Source organism: Agelaius phoeniceus, chromosome 11, assembly GCF_051311805.1.
Source record: "Agelaius phoeniceus isolate bAgePho1 chromosome 11, bAgePho1.hap1, whole genome shotgun sequence".
In the NCBI taxonomy this organism is placed as follows: Eukaryota; Metazoa; Chordata; class Aves; order Passeriformes; family Icteridae; genus Agelaius; species Agelaius phoeniceus.
The window spans coordinates 2929291-2949557 of NC_135275.1; the positions used below are offsets into that span (position 1 = coordinate 2929291).

Genomic DNA, 20267 nt, shown 5'->3' on the forward strand with positions numbered 1-20267 from the left:
TTGTTCAGCAGAAGTGGTAAAAAGGATTAGGATTTTAAAAGCATGGGAAGTCACTATCATCTTAATTGAAATTTTAGTTTTTAGCTTTTCTGGCTTTCCTATTTTAATAACAATTTTCAGAAGCCAAAGGACAGTTTTCTTATCAGAGACTCTTTGTTAGGATAGGCAGTTATGGGTGGGGTAAAAGTTGAGCACAGCTGGTGTCCAGTTCACTTAAACACTGATAGATGCAAAACATAGGAGCACAAAGCTCCCAGGACAATGGACAACACAGGACATTGGGAAAAAATTATAGGTAATTGAAAATCACTTTTCTGGGAGTTCTATGGGAAGGTGTCCCTACCCATGGCAGGGGGTTTGGAAGAAATCATCTTTAGGATCCCTCCCACCCCAAACCATTCTGTGACACTGTGATCATCACTTGATCATGGAATTTTTTTCAAAGTAACTTGGCCTTCAATTTGGAACCTGAGTGTTGATTAAAGAAGTGCACTTGCACTTTTCAAAGGCATTTTGTAGTAGCCCCTAAGCTAGAAGGTAAAGTATCCCCCAAAATGGAATGATTTCTGCCAAAGAAATTGCAAGTGAGTAACAGCTTCTGTGCACTGCCGTGCCTCTGAATGGCAGCAGTGATTCCCCCTGGCAGTGGGCTGGCAGTGTGTGTTCCCATTCATTCCTCCCCAAAGCAAGGGCTGCAGGTGCATGCCCAGAGTGCAGCAGCTCCCAGGGAGCCTTGGGCAGGCCAGCTGTGTTGAATTGGGCATTTTCTTCAGTGGAGCTGGAAAGAGATGTGGACTGGGAGAAATGCACTAGAAACCATTCCTCCCTCACAGGCAGAAGGAAAACACTACCTAGAAAGGTTTATTTTGCAGGCTGAAATTCCTGCCAATGCAAATCCATCCTTTGAGACTGGTTTGCTTATAAACAAGGTTTCAAGAGGCCTTTTGACTGCTGCTTTCAAAACAAAAACAAGGAGCAAAAAAAAGAAAAAAGAGCTGTGATTTCATTCTCCTGTTTGTTTTGACTGCAGGCTGGAAATACCAGGTTTACCAGTTATTGCACCCCATTCTGGTAGGATTTTCAGGTTCCATCCTGCTACTGATGCACTGATGGTTCTGAGAGATTAATTAGAAGTGTTTAACCTCAGCAGTGTGAGATGTGTCCTGCCCATGGGTCAGCAGTGCAGGGCTGGCATTCTGTGCACAGGGATTGCCACAGAGCCTGGTGCCACCAGGGGGGTGACAGCAGCTCTGGGGCCCTGCCAAGAGTTGGTGGCTGCCAGGTGTGTTTGTTGCTAACACTGCCTGGGTTACTGTGTCCCCTGGCCGCGGTGACACAGCCAGCAGGGCCATGGCAGGGACAGGGACAGGGACAGGGCAGTGCCTGCTCAGCACTCCTGGGCACGGGGCACAAACACCTCCTGTGCTAACAAAGCAGTGTCAGCAAAATGGGGACAACATCTGAGTGGTTTGAGAACTTGTTGCAGCTGTGCCTGGTGTTCTAGAAGATGGGAGATAAGGGTTGGCATTGCTCAGACTCAGTTTTTAATCTAGCAGAGCCTGGAGTCATGTTTAGTGTCTCCTCTGGGATATCAGCTGTTGGCAGGCACTGGAAATGGTCCTCCCATCTGGCAGGGTTCCTGTGGCATTGTGTTCCTTGCCATGGGAGCCAGTCTTGCTGGTGCTGATTGCTGACATTGCTGGTGAGGAGAGGCTGCAAAGTGCAGCTCAGGGGCTGTTTCACTGCTCTGAGCTTAATGCCAGGGCATAGTTTAGGCTTTTCATCCTAATCCTACATGTACTTCTTGGGGATACATGAACCACCACTTTACAGTGCTAGAACAGAGCCTGGACCAGCAATAAATTTTCCCAGATTCCTTTCCCCCTCCACCTCCCTTCTTTTGTCCTCTTTTCCTCTCTGGAAAGGGCAGTGACAGATGGAGAACTGTTCCTCACGTGTCCTCAGTGCATTACAATGCTCTGTGCTGAAGGGTTTGCTGTAGCTTCTTTTATAAAAGCCATTATCAAGGTTCCTGCTATTCCAAAGTTCTCCTGAAGGATTTATTGACAGAGATAAAAAGGCTCCAGTATCTGTTTGCAATATGCAATGATGTATCATCATTAGCCCTGAAAGCCCTACTGGCTTCCTTTATTGCACAATGGGGATGATTTTATTCCAATTTAAAACCCACTGTTGATATGAATTGGATACTAATTCCAGGAGCAGACTTTTTCCAACATTTCTGGATTCCCCAGAATATTAATTTAAGAAGGGGTTTTTTTTTCTATTTTACTAAGCAGATATGAGAGGAATTTGCTGAGTGCTGGTGGGATTATACCAAAGACAATATTACAAATTACAGTTTCTAGATAAATTCTTGTTGGAAATCTGAGGCACACAATAATAATATTGTGAGAAGGCACATTTTTCATTTTCCATGAAAGCAGCTTTAACTGTTCAACAGAGGTATAAGGTTTCCATCATTTTCCATCTCCAGGTAGAGACTGAAGGTAATTTGGATTCCTGCATACTGTCACACTCAGAAAGTGCTGCAAGTTTGGTTTCTATTTGAAATCCTTAAAAGTTTCCAAATGTTGCTTACTTGGTTTGTAAAAAATAGTTTTGCAAGTAGTCATTAATTTAACTCCTGTAATAAGTGCAGTAATCTGGTGTTCTTAATTTACACCCATCATACTCATAATGAATTTCAGTGAAGATGCTGAACATACTTCTGTATTGCTTAGAGTCAGTCCCATCCATTCCAGTATCTGGTCTCTAAATATGTGCTTTTGGACCGTCCTCCTTTCAATTTGAATTTGGAAGCTTATTGGAAACATTTCTAATGATGTTAAACTTTGTAAAACAGATTGAGTAGGAGGGAGAATGTGTAAATCAAACTGAGTTCGTTCTCCTTACCTTTGAACCAATTCTTTTCTTTTGCTAGCTGATCCCTAATATCTTCAATGATTTTTTTGAATGATTTGATAGAAAGAGGAAGGGGGAGAGAAGGGGCTTGGCCAGGATTTCACAACAGAGCCATTTGCTGTCCTCGTGTGTGTGCTAAGAGGGACTTTACTGTTGTTGCAACATCTGGACTGCAGATTATTCAGGCGCAGTCGGTTCCAACAAAAATTAAAATCAAAGCACTCCATGTAACTTGTCCTCTAACATGCCGAGGAGTTAGTAAGAGGAGAAGAATGTTCTTAGCATGACTCTCATTATTTCTAAAAACATTTAGCCCTAAGTGAGAACACCCAAAGAAAAAAAAGCTTTGTGTGTTTTGCTTTGTTCTGTGCATGTTTTATCTTTTCTCCCGGAGGAGCCATTTTTCCTCCTTTTTTTTCCAAAACAAGTGCTTGGATTAGCATAAATTATATCCCATCCAAAGCAGCTGAAATGTAGAACCAATAGTAAATTGAAGCTCTGGGTTCAAATATGGGCATGGGGATTCCTTTTATTGCCATTAAAAGGCAATATAAACTTCCCCAAATGTTGGAAGCAAATGTGGCTTTGCTGGAAGCAGCAATAGCTGAGTGTGAGTGGCCCTGGATCCCTGCAAGAGCCATTACCTCATCCCTGCCTCCAGCTCCTGCTGCCCTTAAACATTCCAGGCACACTCCTGCCTCCCTGCTACGTGCCAGGAATGGGAGCTGAGCCCTGACAATGCCTGCGTGCCTCCTGTTGGAAAATGAGCCCATGAATGGTGGAATTTGGCTGCCTGAGCAGCTCCAGACAGCGGCTGATGGGGCTCCAGGTGCCTGAATTGGAATTCCTTCTGTCCAAACATCTCCAGTGGTCAAATTTTGAAGGTGACAGATGTGACCAGCTGCCTTTGCAGGAATGCAGGGGACAGTTGGAATAGGGACATGGGAAGGCTGTGTAGGAAAAAGAGTTGAGGAAAAGGGAAGGTCCCATCAATGCTTTCTTGTGTAACAGTTCATACCTACCAGCTGAATTGGGGATTTGTAGGTCATGATTGGCAAATCAGGAGATGTTTAAACTGTACTTGCACAAAAGGTGTCCCTTTCAAAGGGAATGTGATTGTCAGAGTTTCCCGTTTTTACTCAGCAGAGTTGCAGAACTTGAAGCTGAAGTGCTTCTGTTTGGTGTAAGTGTGGTGAGGGTGTGGAAAGAGGATTTAGGGCAGGGACATGAGAAGACATAAGGACAGGGACTGTTCCTTAATTTAAAGGACACAGTCATCCTAAAGTGTTGTTCCTGACAACACTTGCATAAACATGAGGGCAACACTCAGCCCTGGCACACAGTTCTGAGAGAGGCAGCCAGTTCTCCATATGTCTTGTCCCAAAGTGGAATGTGCTTTGCTCTGCTGGCAGCTACAAACTCCTGCCCCTGCTCTGTGAGAAATGCAGCAGGGTCAGAGGAGGTGAGAACAACCTCACAGAGTGTTTTGGTTGGTTAATTTAACTAAAAAATTTCCTTCTTACTGCTTTCTTTCTTGTGAGGAAGGAAGGAGTGGGGGGACAAAGAAGCAGGCTGCCCACTGCCAAGGGAGGGAATAAAGAGGAGGTAGGAAATGCTCTGGAGGATGACTCAGGGCTGCTTTCACTAGCAAGGACATGTCCAGCTACTGCACTGGAGTGCTTGGGGTGTGCCTCTGTGCCTCTCCACTGTGCTGCCTGCTCTGTTCCTCAGGAGTGATGCTTCTTACACATTCTGAAACACTTAAACTCCATTTCCCCTCCTTGATTAGAATGAGGCAGACTTTCTGCTCAGGGGCATTTAGGTGCCTTTGATACACTTTTTGCCCTTTGATACACTTTTTACCCTTTTATAATCAGCTCTGATACAGGCAATAACTTTTGAGACCAACCTAAACATCCAGTAGCAGTAATAATGTTCAATGTATAATTTCCTGGCACCTTGTTAGGAAATGATGCCATAAAGAAACTGGTTGGCCAGGCAGAAAGTCATGGTAGAACCATGTAGGTCAGCTGCTCAATTTTATGAAAATATACATCTACAGAGTTTCCTCTCTTTATTTTGCTCCCTCACCAAACAGAACCAGGCACTGAGATCACTTCCTGGTGAATTCTTTCCTTAGTGGCATGAGTGGAAATTAACTTTTCGTGAACAGAGGTTACTCCAGGTAATTTGGTGTGATTGCAAGTGTGCCCTGACCTTTCCATCTGTGGTGGGAGGTCTTCAATGAACTTCAGAGAATTAATATCCTAATGTGGGAGAAACCATCCCCACTGGGGGCAAACTGTAGTGCTTCTGCCCAAATCATGGGAATAACTATCTTCCTGTTCCCATGAGATGCAGAGGAGAGAAATGTGCTCTTTCCTGGCTTATTCTCCTGACCCAGGGATTTTTTCTTGTAATTACCAGAAGATGCAATTTACAGCAGTTTTTCTTTCTCTTCGTTGAATAGTTGTGCAATTGAGAAAAGCACAGCTCAGGGTTCCCACTCAGTTTCTCTCCTTTTGCTCCTCTCAATCCCCTTTTGCCTCACTGTGGAGTGAACTCTGACAAGTTGTTTTGGCACTAGTTTGGGCAGTATTTTAAGGATAGTGGTTTTTTCCTTCTTAGCCAGAAGGTTTAAAATAGACCTAGGGATTCTCTTGGCTTCACTGCAGCAGCAGTGGGCTCTTCAGCAAAAGCAAAGCAAAAAGTACAACCATAGAAACAAAACTGAGCTGTGTGCCACACTAAGGAGAATGTTCAACTAACTTGTTATTGCCAGCCTGGTGATTTAAAAATATTTAACTTCTTCAATGATTCTAAGAAAAGTCTTAGGTTCTTGCATTTAAAAAGCCATCCCTGTTTTTTAGTGTTGAAGTAATGCTTATTTTTGTGACAAGTGTAAATATTTTCAAAATGAGATCGCTGGTATCAAAGGCAAGTGAGATTATTATTATTATTTCTTTTTTTACAGAGGGCTGGCATCATAGCTGCATTAAACACTCCACCTCTGACATGAAAAGATTTCTTTGGCAGCTGTATGTTTGTGAAGTGTTCCTGTTTGCAGTGGGTTTCTAACAGCCTCTAAGAAATGTTTCTACTTCTGGTTTGCTCCTTTTCCAATTGTCTCAGTTTCCCTGTAGCAGAGACAAGGAACCAACAAGCATAGGTGTGCCTTCAGAAATCCTGGAGTTACAGAAGTGTCAGCAAGCTTCTCTCTCTCAGTCAGGCTGGCTTTGCCCCCTTGCCTTAGAGCAGTGTGCTTGTGGTTATTTACACTGTTCATAAATCCCTGCTTTAATTCACATGATGCTTCTGGCATTGCTGGGTATTGGAAATGGCCCATGCTCGTTTGTTAATGAATGCTCTCATTTTACAGCTCTCTTACTGCCTGAGCTGTAAAAGGAAATACAAAGATTTCATGTGGTTTGGGGTGTTTGTAAGCTTTACATATTCAGCTTATATTCACATTCAGGAACAGGCAAGGCTTTATCCACCTTTGTGCTGTGGTTTTGTGGCAGGTTTCTGTTTCAGGCAGTGCTTGCTACTCCTTCTCTCCTCTTGGCTGCTGTGGACACAGGCACTTTATCCACACTGTGGCTTGGATACTACAATGGTGGTGCAGCTGTGGGGAGTGCTTGACTGGATTAAAAAAAATAATAATAAAAACCAAGCCAAACCAAACCATGCTGCAAAAAAAAAAAAAAAAAGCACCAAAAATCAAAACATAACAACAACAACAAAAAAAAAGAAACAAAAAAGAAACCCAAACCCAAAACACCTTTTTGGGCTCGTTCAGTTTGTCAGGAAGCCCCAAACCAGCACCAGGAATGTGAGAAGAGCCTGCTGGCACTGCCACTGAAGTGCTCACCAGCTCAGCACTGGGGCTTACTGGGTTTGTCCTGGCTGCACCAGTAAACCCAGGGGATACCAGAGCATCCTGTGCTGATCCCTCTTCCCATCCAGAATCCAATTTGATGGAGCTTTTCCTCCACCAAATTCATTTGTCAGAATCATTGCAGTGTTTTTGTAAAAGCAATATTTCTTGAAAATTTAAGGAGAACAGTTTGGATTTGTATAGGAAGTCAGTCAGGTTTTCCCCTTCCCTTCTTCCTAGGAGGAGCTGTCTCTGCCTCCCTTCTCAAACCCTGGCAGGTCTTGAGCCCTTCAGGATCTGGCCAGTACTCTCTAAGAAATGAGCTTATTAAAATATACTGGCTTGATCTGTTATTTTGAAGTTTGCATTAATCCTTCCATCATTTTATGTCCCTTAGAAGTCACTTTAAACTAGCCTAAAAGTCTTGTTATTAATCAGTTTCTGGCAAGATCCTTAGTCCTTTAATCAACCTCTGAGAATATTATGAAAAAATTTTGCACATCTTCTGGTGTTGATTTTTTCTTCTTCTTTCAGTAGATCCTTGTGATTTTTTTTTTTTTTTGGTTGATTGTTTCATTTTAGGTTGTTTTGTTGGGGTTTTTTTTTGAGACAGAAGACCTTTTTAAACTCATTTTGGAAGCAACCTTGTAAATATCAAAAGTTCTCTAAATAACTACATCATCAGCTATGCAAGGTGCTCATGTTAGAGGGTTTATTTTGATATTAGTTAATGTATTCAAATCTGAAAATAACTGCTCTGCTTCTGCTGCTTCCTCCATTGCTATTTATAGATTCCTTATCTTGTCTGTTATTGGTCTGTGTAATTAACAAGCCATCAGTGGGAATTTTCCTAATCACAAAAGACTCTTAGTTGTAAGTACAAAACAGTCTGTGCCCAACTCTGAGCAGACAGAAAGGAGGATACCTTATCCAGGGGTCCTGTCCTGTTCAGTCCTGACCCTTGTGTCCCATCCCTTCTGCATCCAGTCAGACACTTGGAAAAGCCAGGCTTTGGTGAAAAGGAAGGTGTGTTCAGTTCAGAACAGCTGGGTTTGCCAGCAGAGAATCCCTGGCTGCTGGTGTTGTTCAACCCTGGCCTCCCCACAGCCTGGCAGATCCCTGCTGTGAAAAACCACCTTGGGAAGGAGCAAATGAGCTTCTGGTGCTTTGCTGGAGGTCAGCACCACAACCTTCACATCCCCCTGTGCATTTAGGGAGCAACTCCTTCAGACTTGGTGGTATTTGAGATTTCTGGTGTTGGAGGTGATTTAAATTTCCATTATCCTATTAGTTCTTCAGTTTCTCTGGTTTTGAAAAGAGACAAAATGCTGCTTATGTTAAAAGCAGAAAGGGAAGGCCCCCTTGAGTAACATTTTTCTCTGAACCTATTGTTAACTTCACTTTTGAAGTAAATTTTCCTTGGAAATGCAGCACTTCAGAGCACTCTGGAAGAGTCATCATTTTCTGGTAAGTACTTTTCCTGGTGAATAAGATAATGTCCCTCCTGGTGGGAGGTGGGAAGGAGCTTAAACAACAATAAACCCTGAGCCTGCCTGCCTTACCAGTGATTGATCAAACAGGGAAGGAGCAGCCTTCATTCCTACAGCCTGGGGGTTCAAGTGTTATTTGCATATAATTGCTGCCAGGTTACAGCTTTTGTAACAAACTGGACTATTTGAAATAATCCTAGACTGCTTTCAAATAATCCCAGACTGCAAAACTCCCTGATATTTCACTCCAGCATGAGGGGAGTATTGATGGGAAAACAGCTCTTGGCTTCCAGTGTTTTGTAAATGGATTTTTAACTCTGGTTTGGACACTCACCTAGCCTGGATTGAAGGGTATTTGAATCAAGAAACTTCATATTACCAAACCAGGGCAAAGCTTCTTAGGTGAAAAAGCAGACCCTGACTTATGTAAAAATATACAACTAGAGAGGGGCTGATGAAAAAGAAATTATTTTATCTTTGTGATGATTTTAAATGTTCAGGCTTATGCAGGTGTTAGGAATTCAAATTGGTTTTTGGTACAGTAAGTAATGACCCAGCATTTTCTATATGTCAGGGAAAGGTGATCTTTGGATTAAGCTGTGGGTTTTGAGTGCTGTTTTCTACTTTGACAGTCACTGGAGAGGAGCTCTCCTGGGTTTGTATCTCTCTGAATTTACTGGACAAATGCAGCTCACTAACAAGGGGGAATGGAGAAAACTGTTCCTGTTTTTGTTGGGTGCTGTGAATTTAAATTTAGAAAGATTAAGGGTTCTGAAATACAGTTTAAAAGCATATGAACATAGCAATTACATTACTTACAGAAAAGGGACTTTTTAGGATGAAGGAGATTAGTTTTAGAAGATGACCGTGTGTGTAATCTTATTTCAGATGAAAAGAGCCACAAAGCCTGATGCAAGAAATTGAGATTTGAGAACTCCCTTTTGATTAAATTATATATATTTCTCTGATCTGTCTAATTCTTAATAGGGCATTAAGTGTATAATAATGGAATGTAAAAGAGTAGGAGAACTGAATGATGATGTATTTAGCAATGTTATTTGCAATTAAAACCCTGGGGAAGGGTTATGGTTGTGTGATCAACCTTGTATAAAAATAGCACGGTCACCTTGTCCTCTTGATTGATTTTGCTTGCCTTAAAGGAAATATCTTTTAGGTCATCCAGCAAGCTGCAAACCACCCACTCTTACAGGTGGACATTATAGCATAATTCCATACAAAATAAAGCTGATGATGGAATTACTGGTTCTGTAAAGATTCTCCTTGAATATTTTTAAAAGCAGTGATGGTTTTCTGTTGTGTTGCATTGCTGGATGATGCAGTGCACAGTGTGTGCTGTAAGGGGGATTTTGCAGCACTTGAGAATAAAGCAGCATTTGGCTTTATAAGCAATATCTTTTATTGCCAGCTCTGTCCCAACCCTCCTCCTCAGCACACACTTCTTAATAAGTTAAAATGAGTGACTTTGGTTTGCTTTGTTTTGGGATGTGAAAGTGGTTACAGCTAAATCTGGAGCTGTGTAAAGAGATGTAAAACACTGCAGAAACTGGGAAGGTGCTTGTCTGAGGGAGGGAAATCTGGGGCAGTGGGTGTGTTAAAGGAAGGAACTAAAAGTCTCAATTAGATGAGAGTTACACCATTTTTAATTGAGTTTTTTTGCTTGACTGGCTGTAGTTTTCCCCCTTATTTTTTGTTCTCTCAGCTTGCAAGTGACACCACTTCAGATGTTTTTATTCATTAAGTTTAACTTTTGCCAGCAGGCAGGAGGGAGGTCAGGAGAGCTCCTTGTTCCTTGTTTCTCAGCAGCAGCTTTTCAGTTCAGTTTCTGGAAGGTGCCTCTCTCCCAGCAACAGGAGCTTTTAGTAGCTGGTGTTGGGCTTTGTTTCACTGGCACGGGGGGGCTGTTTGCATCCAGAGCTTCTCCTTGGGAGGTTCTGGAGCAGGGAATGTGTGAAAACAGGCCAAGATGTGTCTCAAAGCTGTCAGCTCTTAGCAGCAAGCAATGGATTCAGCTGGACATTCCTGCAGCTCCACTAGCCCATGCTGCTGGGACATTGGTTAGAAGTGATTGAATATATTCACCATCATCGGCAGAACTGGTGTGGAATTTGTATCAGATGTGATCAGGAGGAATGGAAGCCAAGCCATACTTTTGCACTGTCATTTCTCCTCAGAAAACCCGAGAAGGGAGTGCAGTACCTGATCGAGCGCGGCTTCGTGCCCGACACGCCCGTGGGGGTTGCGCATTTCCTGCTGCAGAGGAAGGGGCTCAGCCGGCAGATGATCGGAGAGTTCCTGGGCAATCGGCAGAAGCAGTTCAACAGGGACGTGCTGGAGTGAGTATGGTGTGGGAAGGGGGAGCCCTGCCCTCCCTGCTGCACCTGCTGCCTGCGGGTCACAGAAAGGCTGCTTCATTCCCTGCCCCATCCTGCTCTTGGCCAGCCTGTTCCTGCGGGTCCTTAATTGTGCTAATTGCTTCATTTGGAGTCTGCACGTGTGCTTTACACCTTGGAATGGGAAAACACCATTTACACCAGGAATGAGAAAAGGGCTTTTGACACTCTGACAGAATTCACAATAATGGGAAGCCTGTGAGCATTATTGCAGAAGTGATAATAAAGTTTAGGTGAGGATTGGAAAGGGTGTGAGAAATGCCAGGCTCGTTGTTTCATTGTGCTTTTGCATAAAAGGAAAAATAGTAAAAGCAAGGTGTAAGAATCCCTGTCAAACAACAAACTAAATAACTATTTATTGCAATACAACAGCAAGGGGAATAAGTAGCTTGCTGTTAATCTACATTAGCTACAGTGTTACTGGAAGAAAAATATGAGCTTCTGCAATTTGTCATTGGATATCTATACATTTAAGAAAAAGCTTTTAAAAGTGGATGGTGCTTTCTGTGGTTTCTGCATTACAGTGCTGTTGCTTGCAGTGATTCATGTCTGGTCATTTCAAAACTAAAAGCTAGGCTTAAAGGAAATTTATAAACCTCTGATTTTAAAGCAGTCTTTAAACAAAGTATTAGAATGACATAGTTCATGTGGCTGATTATATTAAAATGGTTCCCTTTTATTTTTTGTCAGCACTGTATTTTCAGAGCAAGAAAATAATTATTTCTCCATAAATGTTAACTGAAAGTCATGGCAAATGATGTGGAGATGAGAATTACAGTAACAATAAAAGAGTATCCAAACAAGGTTATTTTTTCTCTCTGCAATTAAGAATGTTCCTAGACACAGAGCCATTTGGTACAGATTATTGTGCCTGCTGCAGGCTGTCTGAGATATGATATTTTGAGCAGTATAAACTATTTATTATTGTTGGAGGCATTGTGATAGTTGATTGGCCTGGAAGCACAGAACTAATAATTATTTGTGGCAGTGGTACATCACTTAAAATGATCAGACATTTGTCATTCCAGTGGCTCTTCAGTTAAAAAACACAAGGGTCTGCTCACATGTGCACATTCTCATTGATCTGTTATTTTCAACCTCCCTTCACAGCTTACCTGCAATTATTGCAATTGCTGCTGAAAGTTTAAAAAACAATTCCACGAATCTCCGTCAGATGGAAAATTGAAAAGTTTTTTCTGTTTCAAAATCTTCCCTTTGTACTGTGGTGTTAGAAATGAAGAGACAGGATGTGAATCTGTTTTTGTCCTAGCTGTGTGGTGGATGAGATGGACTTCTCCACAATGGAGCTGGATGAAGCACTCAGGAAATTTCAGGCCCACATCCGTGTCCAAGGAGAAGCCCAGAAGGTGGAGCGGCTCATTGAAGCTTTCAGGTAGGATGTAAAATAAATCCCTCAGTCCCCAGAAACCTGCTGCTTTGCAGTCAGACTGCAGAACTGGGGAACTTGGGCTTATCCAAGTTACTTTCCTGATTATTTTCAGTGTCATCATGAGGTACAAACACTTTCAAATATGTCTTGTTTGGGAGGGGAGGTTGCTAAGTATGGAATAGGAAGTTTCATTTGCTGGTGTTGTTCACGTGTGGCATTTGTATTAATAGAACTTTCTCAGAAGTTCTTTCTGGCATCAGTTGAAAAGATACTCAAAAATTTTTTAACATCTCTAAGAATATATTTGGGTTTAGTAGTTTATATGAGTGGAATTAAAAGCCCATGTACTTTCTAGGGAATGTATACTCCTGGCTTTTCATTAAATACTTCAACAACAGTGGGAGAAAGAGGAGTCACTTATCAGTACTGACAGAGCTGTATCCAGGGCAGGATAAGGTGGAAATCACCACATGGCAGTAAGCCAAAATCAATGCTGTGTTCTTACCTGTTGTTGGGGTATTAATCACTGAAAAAAATGGGATACAGAAGCTACTGTAGTAAGTGAAGTTACAGTTAAGGAGAACCCAACTCCTTGCATGTTCAAGGATTGCCTTAGGAAAACATGGATGGAAAGCTAAAGCTGTGTGTGGACAGGGAGCAGTAGCTTGCTGAGGCTCTGGATGCAGCAGGTGGGTTATTTGGTGCATTTGAGCAGTGCCTCCCAGCCCTGACAGCCTCCCTGGTGTTCCCAGCCAGCGTTACTGCATCTGCAACCCGGGCGTGGTGCGGCAGTTCCGCAACCCCGACACCATCTTCATCCTGGCCTTCGCCATCATCCTCCTCAACACCGACATGTACAGCCCCAACGTCAAACCCGAGCGCAAGATGAAGCTGGAGGACTTCATCAAGAACCTCAGGGGTAAGAGACCCTCAGGGCAAACTCCTCAAAGCTTTTCCCTGTCACTGTCCCTGCAGGGACACTCTGTGTTTTCTGGGAACGACTTCACGTTGCTGTCACCTGGCTGCCATTTGGACAGACTTCAGTCATTTCTGTAACAGCAAAACCAGAATTAATTGTGTCATATTTTGTCATTTTTATCTTGTCTTTCTTGAATGGATGGATGCATTGTCAGGACCTTTCATTTTAGGACCAGTAAAAAACCAAAATACTTTTGGTGTTCTGGAATTTCAGATCTTAAAAGTCCTGGTTGGTGATTTTATTCCCTGAGATTTATATAAGGCAGCAATGAACAACCTGTGCCTAGCAGATGTTCCAGCTTAGCAAAGTTTGTTAGTGCTGAGATTTTATTGTAAAATCCACAAATACTCCAAAGGCCTCATATGCATCTCTTGGCATAATGCTGCAGTTACATTTGTGGAGTTAGCTGCAGTTACATTTGTGGAGTTAGCCACAGCACATTCTGTCAGAACTCCAGCATGCATGCCAGCAGTTCTTGGTACTGCAGGCATTTCTGCAACAGGCTACCTTGCTGCAGTAAATCACTGCATCACAAAGGGTGGGCTGTGGAAGGCTTGGCCATGCGGCACAGAACAGAGGTGGTTTTGCTTGCTTCTATCTGCAAACAAATTGTATTTTATCACTGTATTTTTTATGGAAGCAGTTGTTGGGCTGGGGTGACAAAGTATTCTATCTTTGCTTCTGAAGGGGAGATAAGAGTTTATTGCTTTAAAACCTGTTTAAAAAAGAGACATGCATCTCTCTGTCCCCAGAAAACCCAACTTTAAGTCACTTAGTGAAATTTGACTCCTTCCATTGCTATTAAAAATTCAGGATCAAGCATTCATGCCATTGGTGTGGCATTTGTTAGAATGCCACGCCAATGGTAATCACACAGTGCTAAACAATAATATTGGATCTGGGCTATTTTGTTAATTTGTTTGTCCAGATTAAACTAGTTCTTTTTGAAATCTTAAATGAAATATTGGTTAAGTAATTTTAATGCATTCATAAGCTTCTCACATAGGAAATTATTTCATGAACCTTGAGTAAGACAGAGGCAAAATGAAATGGTTCTTCTGCTTCCTCCCAGGGGTTTATTCCTAGGAGAATGTCATATGAAGGTTTTAGTGTCTAAAAAGGAATTTAACTCATTGCAGCTTTAATACCAAACAGAGGTGTGAAAGAAAAAGAAAATCCTTTAGTGTAGGAGCGTCAGGGGGTAGGACAGTCGGGATGGATGGAGAGCAGAGATCTCTGCAGCCAGGTCAGGAACTTGGGGTTTATTGCAAAGGGCCTGGGTGCAGGGCCCTGCTGGGAGCTGCCAGGCACAGCTCAGAGCAGGACTGAGAGAAGAGAGGGGTGGAGAGGATGAGAGGGTGAGAGAGTAAAAGGGTGAGAGCATAAGGGAGTAAAAAAGGGTAAGAGAGTAAAAGGGTAAGAGAGTAAAAGGGTAAGAGAGCGAGGTTCCCGTTACAATACCATAAATCTTCTTCTGTGTTGAATATTCTGATTCTCACTAAGCAATTTAGTACAATATACAAATCCTATAGCATTTCCATACAGCCTATAAGAATCATTACATTACCATACTGTGTTATATTTTAAACCCTAAAAACTCCTCTTTAGACCCCTTCTGCCAAGCTGTAGGGTCTGCTCTGACCCTTAGACCTGTCTGCAAACAGAGGGCATTGTTTCATCAAAAAGAAATTACCTTCAGCTGGCCACACCATTGTTTTCCAGTTGTTCAGTAACTGAGGTATCTCAAAGCTTGCTTTCATTTCAATCTTGCTTATAGTTTCTATATTCTCAAAATCTTTTGCCAGACAATCATATTTATAAGGCTTTCCTGTTTCATCTTCCCCAACACTTTAGGAAATCAGCCTTTTTATGTCTTAGCTCTAGATGGAGTTTTAAAACAAAAAATCCCCAAACCTGGGTGATCTCCATCAATGTCTTGGTGTATGGGCAGCAAGCTTCTGGACCAAAATCAGTGTTTGAATCATGTTCACACCACTTCTTCTGCGTGGCTGAGGCAGCACAAGGGTGCACAGGAGGAGCTGGCTGGCAGCTGGCAGAAACCAGCACAAACATGCAGGCAGGCAGGCAGCACTGGGAGGGCAGGAAAGCAGAGAGTGCCAGGATCTTCTCCTCCCTGCTAACAGCAGCTTGGCCCTGCAGGGGTGGATGATGGGGAGGACATCCCGCGGGAGATGCTGATCGGGATCTACGAGCGCATCCGCAAGCGCGAGCTGAAGACCAACGAGGACCACGTGTCCCAGGTGCAGAAGGTGGAGAAGCTCATCGTGGGCAAGAAACCGGTGAGTGCCCTCTGTGTGCCACGGGGAGGGCAGGGCAGGGCAGCAGAGCTGGGCTGCTCCCCACTACAGACTGGCCCACAAATGGCAAAGGGCACAAACTGCTGCAATCATTCCCTGTAAGGTTGACTTAAATTCTGGAGTGTCCATGCAGATGAATTTTGGTTTTGCAGTTGTGGGTGACATGATAATGTTAGGAGTCTTAAAATCCTTTATTGTGAAGCTTTACAATTCTGAAATATCTGCATTTTAGGCAGTTCTCTTGTTTATTTCTAAAGAATCAAAGTGCTTTGTTAATGTGATATTGTGTAGAGAACTGTATTGCAAAATGTGCACTGTCAGTTACAGCTCCATAATTTACAAAAGTAACAGAGAAGTTCTGTTCATATCAGCATCTTTGTCACCTGCTCAGCTTCCTCCATGACCTGGGATTTGTAAGGGGATGTGGGGTCATTTTATCTCAGGACATTCTGAAATCAGGTCCCAGGGTTTCTGATGCTGGGTTTGAGCATCCAAAGATAGGATTGTTGTGGGAAAAGTCCTGAAATATTTTGCTATATAAATGAATCTTGCTATATAAAAGCATCTCTTGGAAAAGGAGAGAGAAAAGAAAGGCCACAGCATTTTGCCTCCGAATGTGGCTCTCAAGATTCTCCCTGTTACAGTTAAAGGGCTTTGAACTGTAATCTCTTCTCAGACAAGCCTTAGTCAGGGGAAGGAGGAAGGGAATGAGGGACCCCACCAAAAATCTAAATTTGCTCTGTTTCAAGTAAAGAATATTCTGAGGAGATCTCTTTGAAGAAGCAGAGGAAAGAAAGCAAAATTTTTATAAAAGCTTCTATCTGTTTTTGAGAGGAAGGGAAATAAATATTCTGAAGTCAGCACTTAATATGAAACTTTGTTTCTGTAATTGGGGATTTAAGCTTATATATAGGCTTCTGTGGGAGATATTTTCTTTCCATGTTTCTTTTTTTATTCAGACATGTGGCAATTCAAATCCTAAACTAATCCTGACCTTGTAAATTAAATGGGATTAAGAAAACAATGCCCTTGGTGGAGTCCTAGCTTGAAGGATTCTTCTGGTGGGAGACTTTTTAACTGTGTGCAAGGAATTTAGGGGAACAGGCAAGAGTCTTTATTGATAGCTCTATTTGTTTTTACTTTATAGGCATTTAGTCATAGTCAGAGCGTGCCGTATTTACTTGCTATGATACAGTTCTGTGTTTCTCTGAAGTTTAATCAACTTGTATGTGTCTTTCTACTGTAGATTGGATCTCTGCACCATGGACTTGGTTGTGTAGGTATTTCTCTCCTACTCCTTCAAAATTTGTAGTCATTGTAACTGGCAGCATTTTCCTAAACTGGAAATAAGACATTCTGTTACATTTAAAAAATAAAATTTTAAATTACTGATGTTCTTTCAGACAAAATTTTTGTTGTGTTATAGTAAAAACTCTCTAAAGTATAAAGATTTTCTTAAAATTTTATTTCCCAGAGGCTACTTAATTTATTGCCAAGGGTCTTCTAGACCTTTTTAGTACACTTTTTATTTATTTGAAATATTATCATCACTGGAGAAATTAGCCAGTAAGGAATAAACAAATAATTAAAATCACAGTTTGCACCTCACCTTCCCACCTGAGCTGTGTGTTTATTCTTTCTGGTCCATTTGAGAATTGAATGATACTCTGGAAAGATACTGCCAGTTAAAGTTCACTTCTGAATGGTAGATGAACATTGAAAATATTGATTCCAGATTTATGTTATAGGCATGGTCAGTGATAAAGATAAACTGTTCTTATAATGCACCAGTTCATGGATTTCTTTAGGTGTTGTTAACGAGATCTCATCATTGCATTTGAAAGAAATTAAGTCTCACTTGTCAGCTTCAGAGACACCTGCAGCAGACATTTCCAATAAGAAAATGGAAACTCAGTCTTGATTTTCTTGCTGGCTTGAGAAATAAGACAGATAGAAAATGCATTTGCTTTGTCCTGATGTCACCATTTTCTTGGTATTAGGGAATGAACAAATTGAATTAATTTGGTGGCTGACAAAAAGTAACTCACAGCATCTCACAAAAGCTAAACTTGCTTTGCATCCTATATTCTAATGGTAATAAAAATGCTCATAGAAGGAACTTTGATGAAGTTTGAATGTCCTGCAAGTTTGTGGCATAAATTCTTTATGTTTGTGTTGTTGGTCCTTTGATGAAAAGGTCTAATGGGCTTAGAGGGAAAAATATTTGAAGTGTTAAAGAAAAAAGATTCTGTGTATAAAAGATGCTCTTTCTTGGCTAGAAGCTGTTATATGAACCATGAATTTTTGTATTATTGCAGGTGCTCTCTCTCCCCCACCGGAGGCTTGTTTGCTACTGTAGGCTGTTTGAAGTTCCAGATCCAAATAAACCTCAGAAGCTTGGATTGCACCAACGAGAAATATTTTTATTTAATGATCTTCTCGTGGTATGTATTTCCAGGCAGAGAGAATGAGGTATTCAGAAATCCTATCTCCATGAAATCACTGGCAATTAAGTACATGAGCATTCCTAAAAACAAATATCTGTTACCCTCTATTCCAGCAGTCCTGGGATGATTAAGAGATTTGTATTTTAATTTTAAAAATTCTGTATAATTTGCTTTTAAACTTTTAAACTGAAGTCTTTTATTAATGGCTACACTCTGCAAGAAGGTATTTGATGCAGTAACTTTTACTACAGAGAAAAAAAACCTCACCTCCACTTCACCCATTGTCCTAAAGGATAAACAGAGACATTATTTATTCCATGAATAATGAATTCAAGGTACTTGTGGAAAACCAAAATTACATCCTAGTTTGTGTTCCCCAGGTGTTCTATGAACCAGATCTGTTTGTGCATTGAAATAGGAATAGGCTCTGTTGAAATAGATTTTACAGTTGACCTTACTTTTTAGTGTGCATTTAACTTCACAGACTTTAACTTGACCCAGTCTTTTGAAAAGCAGACACTCAGAACTCAGGACAGCTTGGAATTATTTGGTTGAGTTACTCTTAAAATGGGAAAATTTGTTGCACTCCATTTGGAATGCACTTGGCTGTTACCTGAAAACTGAGAACTACGGCAAATATTTCATATTTTGTTAGGGAAAAGACACATCTCATCTACACAGTTTTGCTGTGTGTGCTTTTTTGCCTACCTGCAGACCTTAAAACCAGGAATTAAATAAAAAACATTAATCCTTTTGCTTCTGAGTATAACCTAGGAGTTGTCAATGGGAGTTTGAGTGGAAACTGATGGAACATGGTTTTCTGCTATTTTTTATTGCTTACTCAGATATCAGTAGTTCTATCAAACTGTTTGGGGAATAATATAGGCCAAATTTGTCAGTGTGGTAGCACCTAAATTTGGGGGTTTAAGGATAACTTAAATGTATTTTCATTTTTTGCTAGCACAGAAAGGATGCATCCAAAGTATTCCAAAAGTTTTGGAATTTCAAAAAGTAGAGTTCTGGAGGAGAGAAAATACAAAGGCTTTGTGTCTGGATAAAATATTAACCCTTCTGCTTTAGAGAGATGATGCTGCAGAGCTTTGGTTTTTTCAGTAGCAGGAGTTTAAATACATCAGTTGCATTCAAAAAAAGGGAAAAAATGACAAGGGGACATTTTTTCTGACATATTTATAACTTTCTTTTAAATAAAATGTTTTCTCTTTTGCTAATTCTTCAGAGCAATCATTTTCCACAGGCACATTTGGTGGAATGAGTATTTCACTTTGTTTATCTGATCCCTTTCAGGTGACCAAGATTTTTCAGAAGAAGAAGAACTCTGTTACATACAGTTTTCGACAGTCCTTTTCCCTCTATGGAATGCAAGTTCTTCTCTTTGAGAACCAGTGTAAGTATTTCCTCTCTTTTTAGAAGAGCACTTTGTTCATAAATAAAACAAAAATGGTGTAAGTGAAAGGGATGGACAGGACTTGATCCTGAGTTTAGGACTAGAATTGCTCTGGATTTAACTTTGTTCTGACATTTAAAACAAGATGCTGTCAGTATATAAACCAGAGTTTTTTGGTTGTAGTCAGGAGCCAAATCTCCCCAAATGTGTTTGTGATTACTTGTAAAGCATAAAAGGACTGCCAAGAAAAAAAAAACATCTGCTGCTGAGTCACTGGTACCACTAGCTGGAACTGAGTGATAATAAATAATGACTCTTATAATGATATTTGTAATTCAAAACACTCTTTAATTTATTTTCCTGATTTATGGCTTAACTTTGCCTAGATAATATATACTACCTCAAATTTAAATATAAAACATAAGCTTTCATTTTCTGACACCTTTTGTTTATGTTTCTTACAAGCTGCATCAGTCCAATATTATTTTTATCTTTAGTGCTTCTTAGCAGACAAAAACCCAAATAATTTGCTAAAATCCTGTTTCTAAGCCCAAATAGAGTATCAGTAGTGACAGCAGAGCAGAGTTGTTGGTATGGTACATAGGGACACAGCCTGACTGAATTCATGGTTTGTGACCAAACCTTCACCCCCTGATAAATTTGGTACAGCCCAGTGTGAGCTGTTCCTGTGCTCTTCTGTCATGGAAGGTTCTTAGTTTTAATTTGTCCTTGAGAATGTGCTCCCTAAAAATCCATTGCTGTTACTGGAAGCCTCTGGAGAGTGCAAAAGGAAGGTTTTGCAGAGCTCACAGCAGCTCTGTAGCCCACAGATCCTTTCTGTGCTTTCACATGCATTCTCTCTCTCTTGTGAACATGTTATATGGTATAAAATTCAGTTTTGGAGGGGAAGGCCAAATACATCTATCCTGGATTCTACTAAAAATAGAAGGATTTATAATTCTCTGATGCCATGTTAAATAAAATATATTTTAAAAATAAAGCATGATAAGTAGAAACACTAATCA

The 20267-nt window shown here is 41.1% G+C and overlaps 1 protein-coding gene across 6 annotated transcripts in view; it reads left to right on the top strand.

Moving 5' to 3' along the window:
* IQSEC1 (IQ motif and Sec7 domain ArfGEF 1) overlaps positions 1–20267 on the top strand; it is a 141137-nt gene that overhangs the window by 103391 nt on the left and 17479 nt on the right. For all 6 annotated transcript variants that reach the window (XM_077184511.1, XM_054640004.2, XM_077184512.1 and 3 more), the window contains exons 4-10: positions 10485–10646; positions 11974–12096; positions 12846–13012; positions 15233–15372; positions 16637–16666; positions 17709–17834; positions 19143–19242. In XM_077184511.1, coding sequence (XP_077040626.1) covers positions 10485–10646; positions 11974–12096; positions 12846–13012; positions 15233–15372; positions 16637–16666; positions 17709–17834; positions 19143–19242 — 848 coding nt within the window. The remainder of the gene's footprint in view (positions 1–10484; positions 10647–11973; positions 12097–12845; positions 13013–15232; positions 15373–16636; positions 16667–17708; positions 17835–19142; positions 19243–20267) is intronic.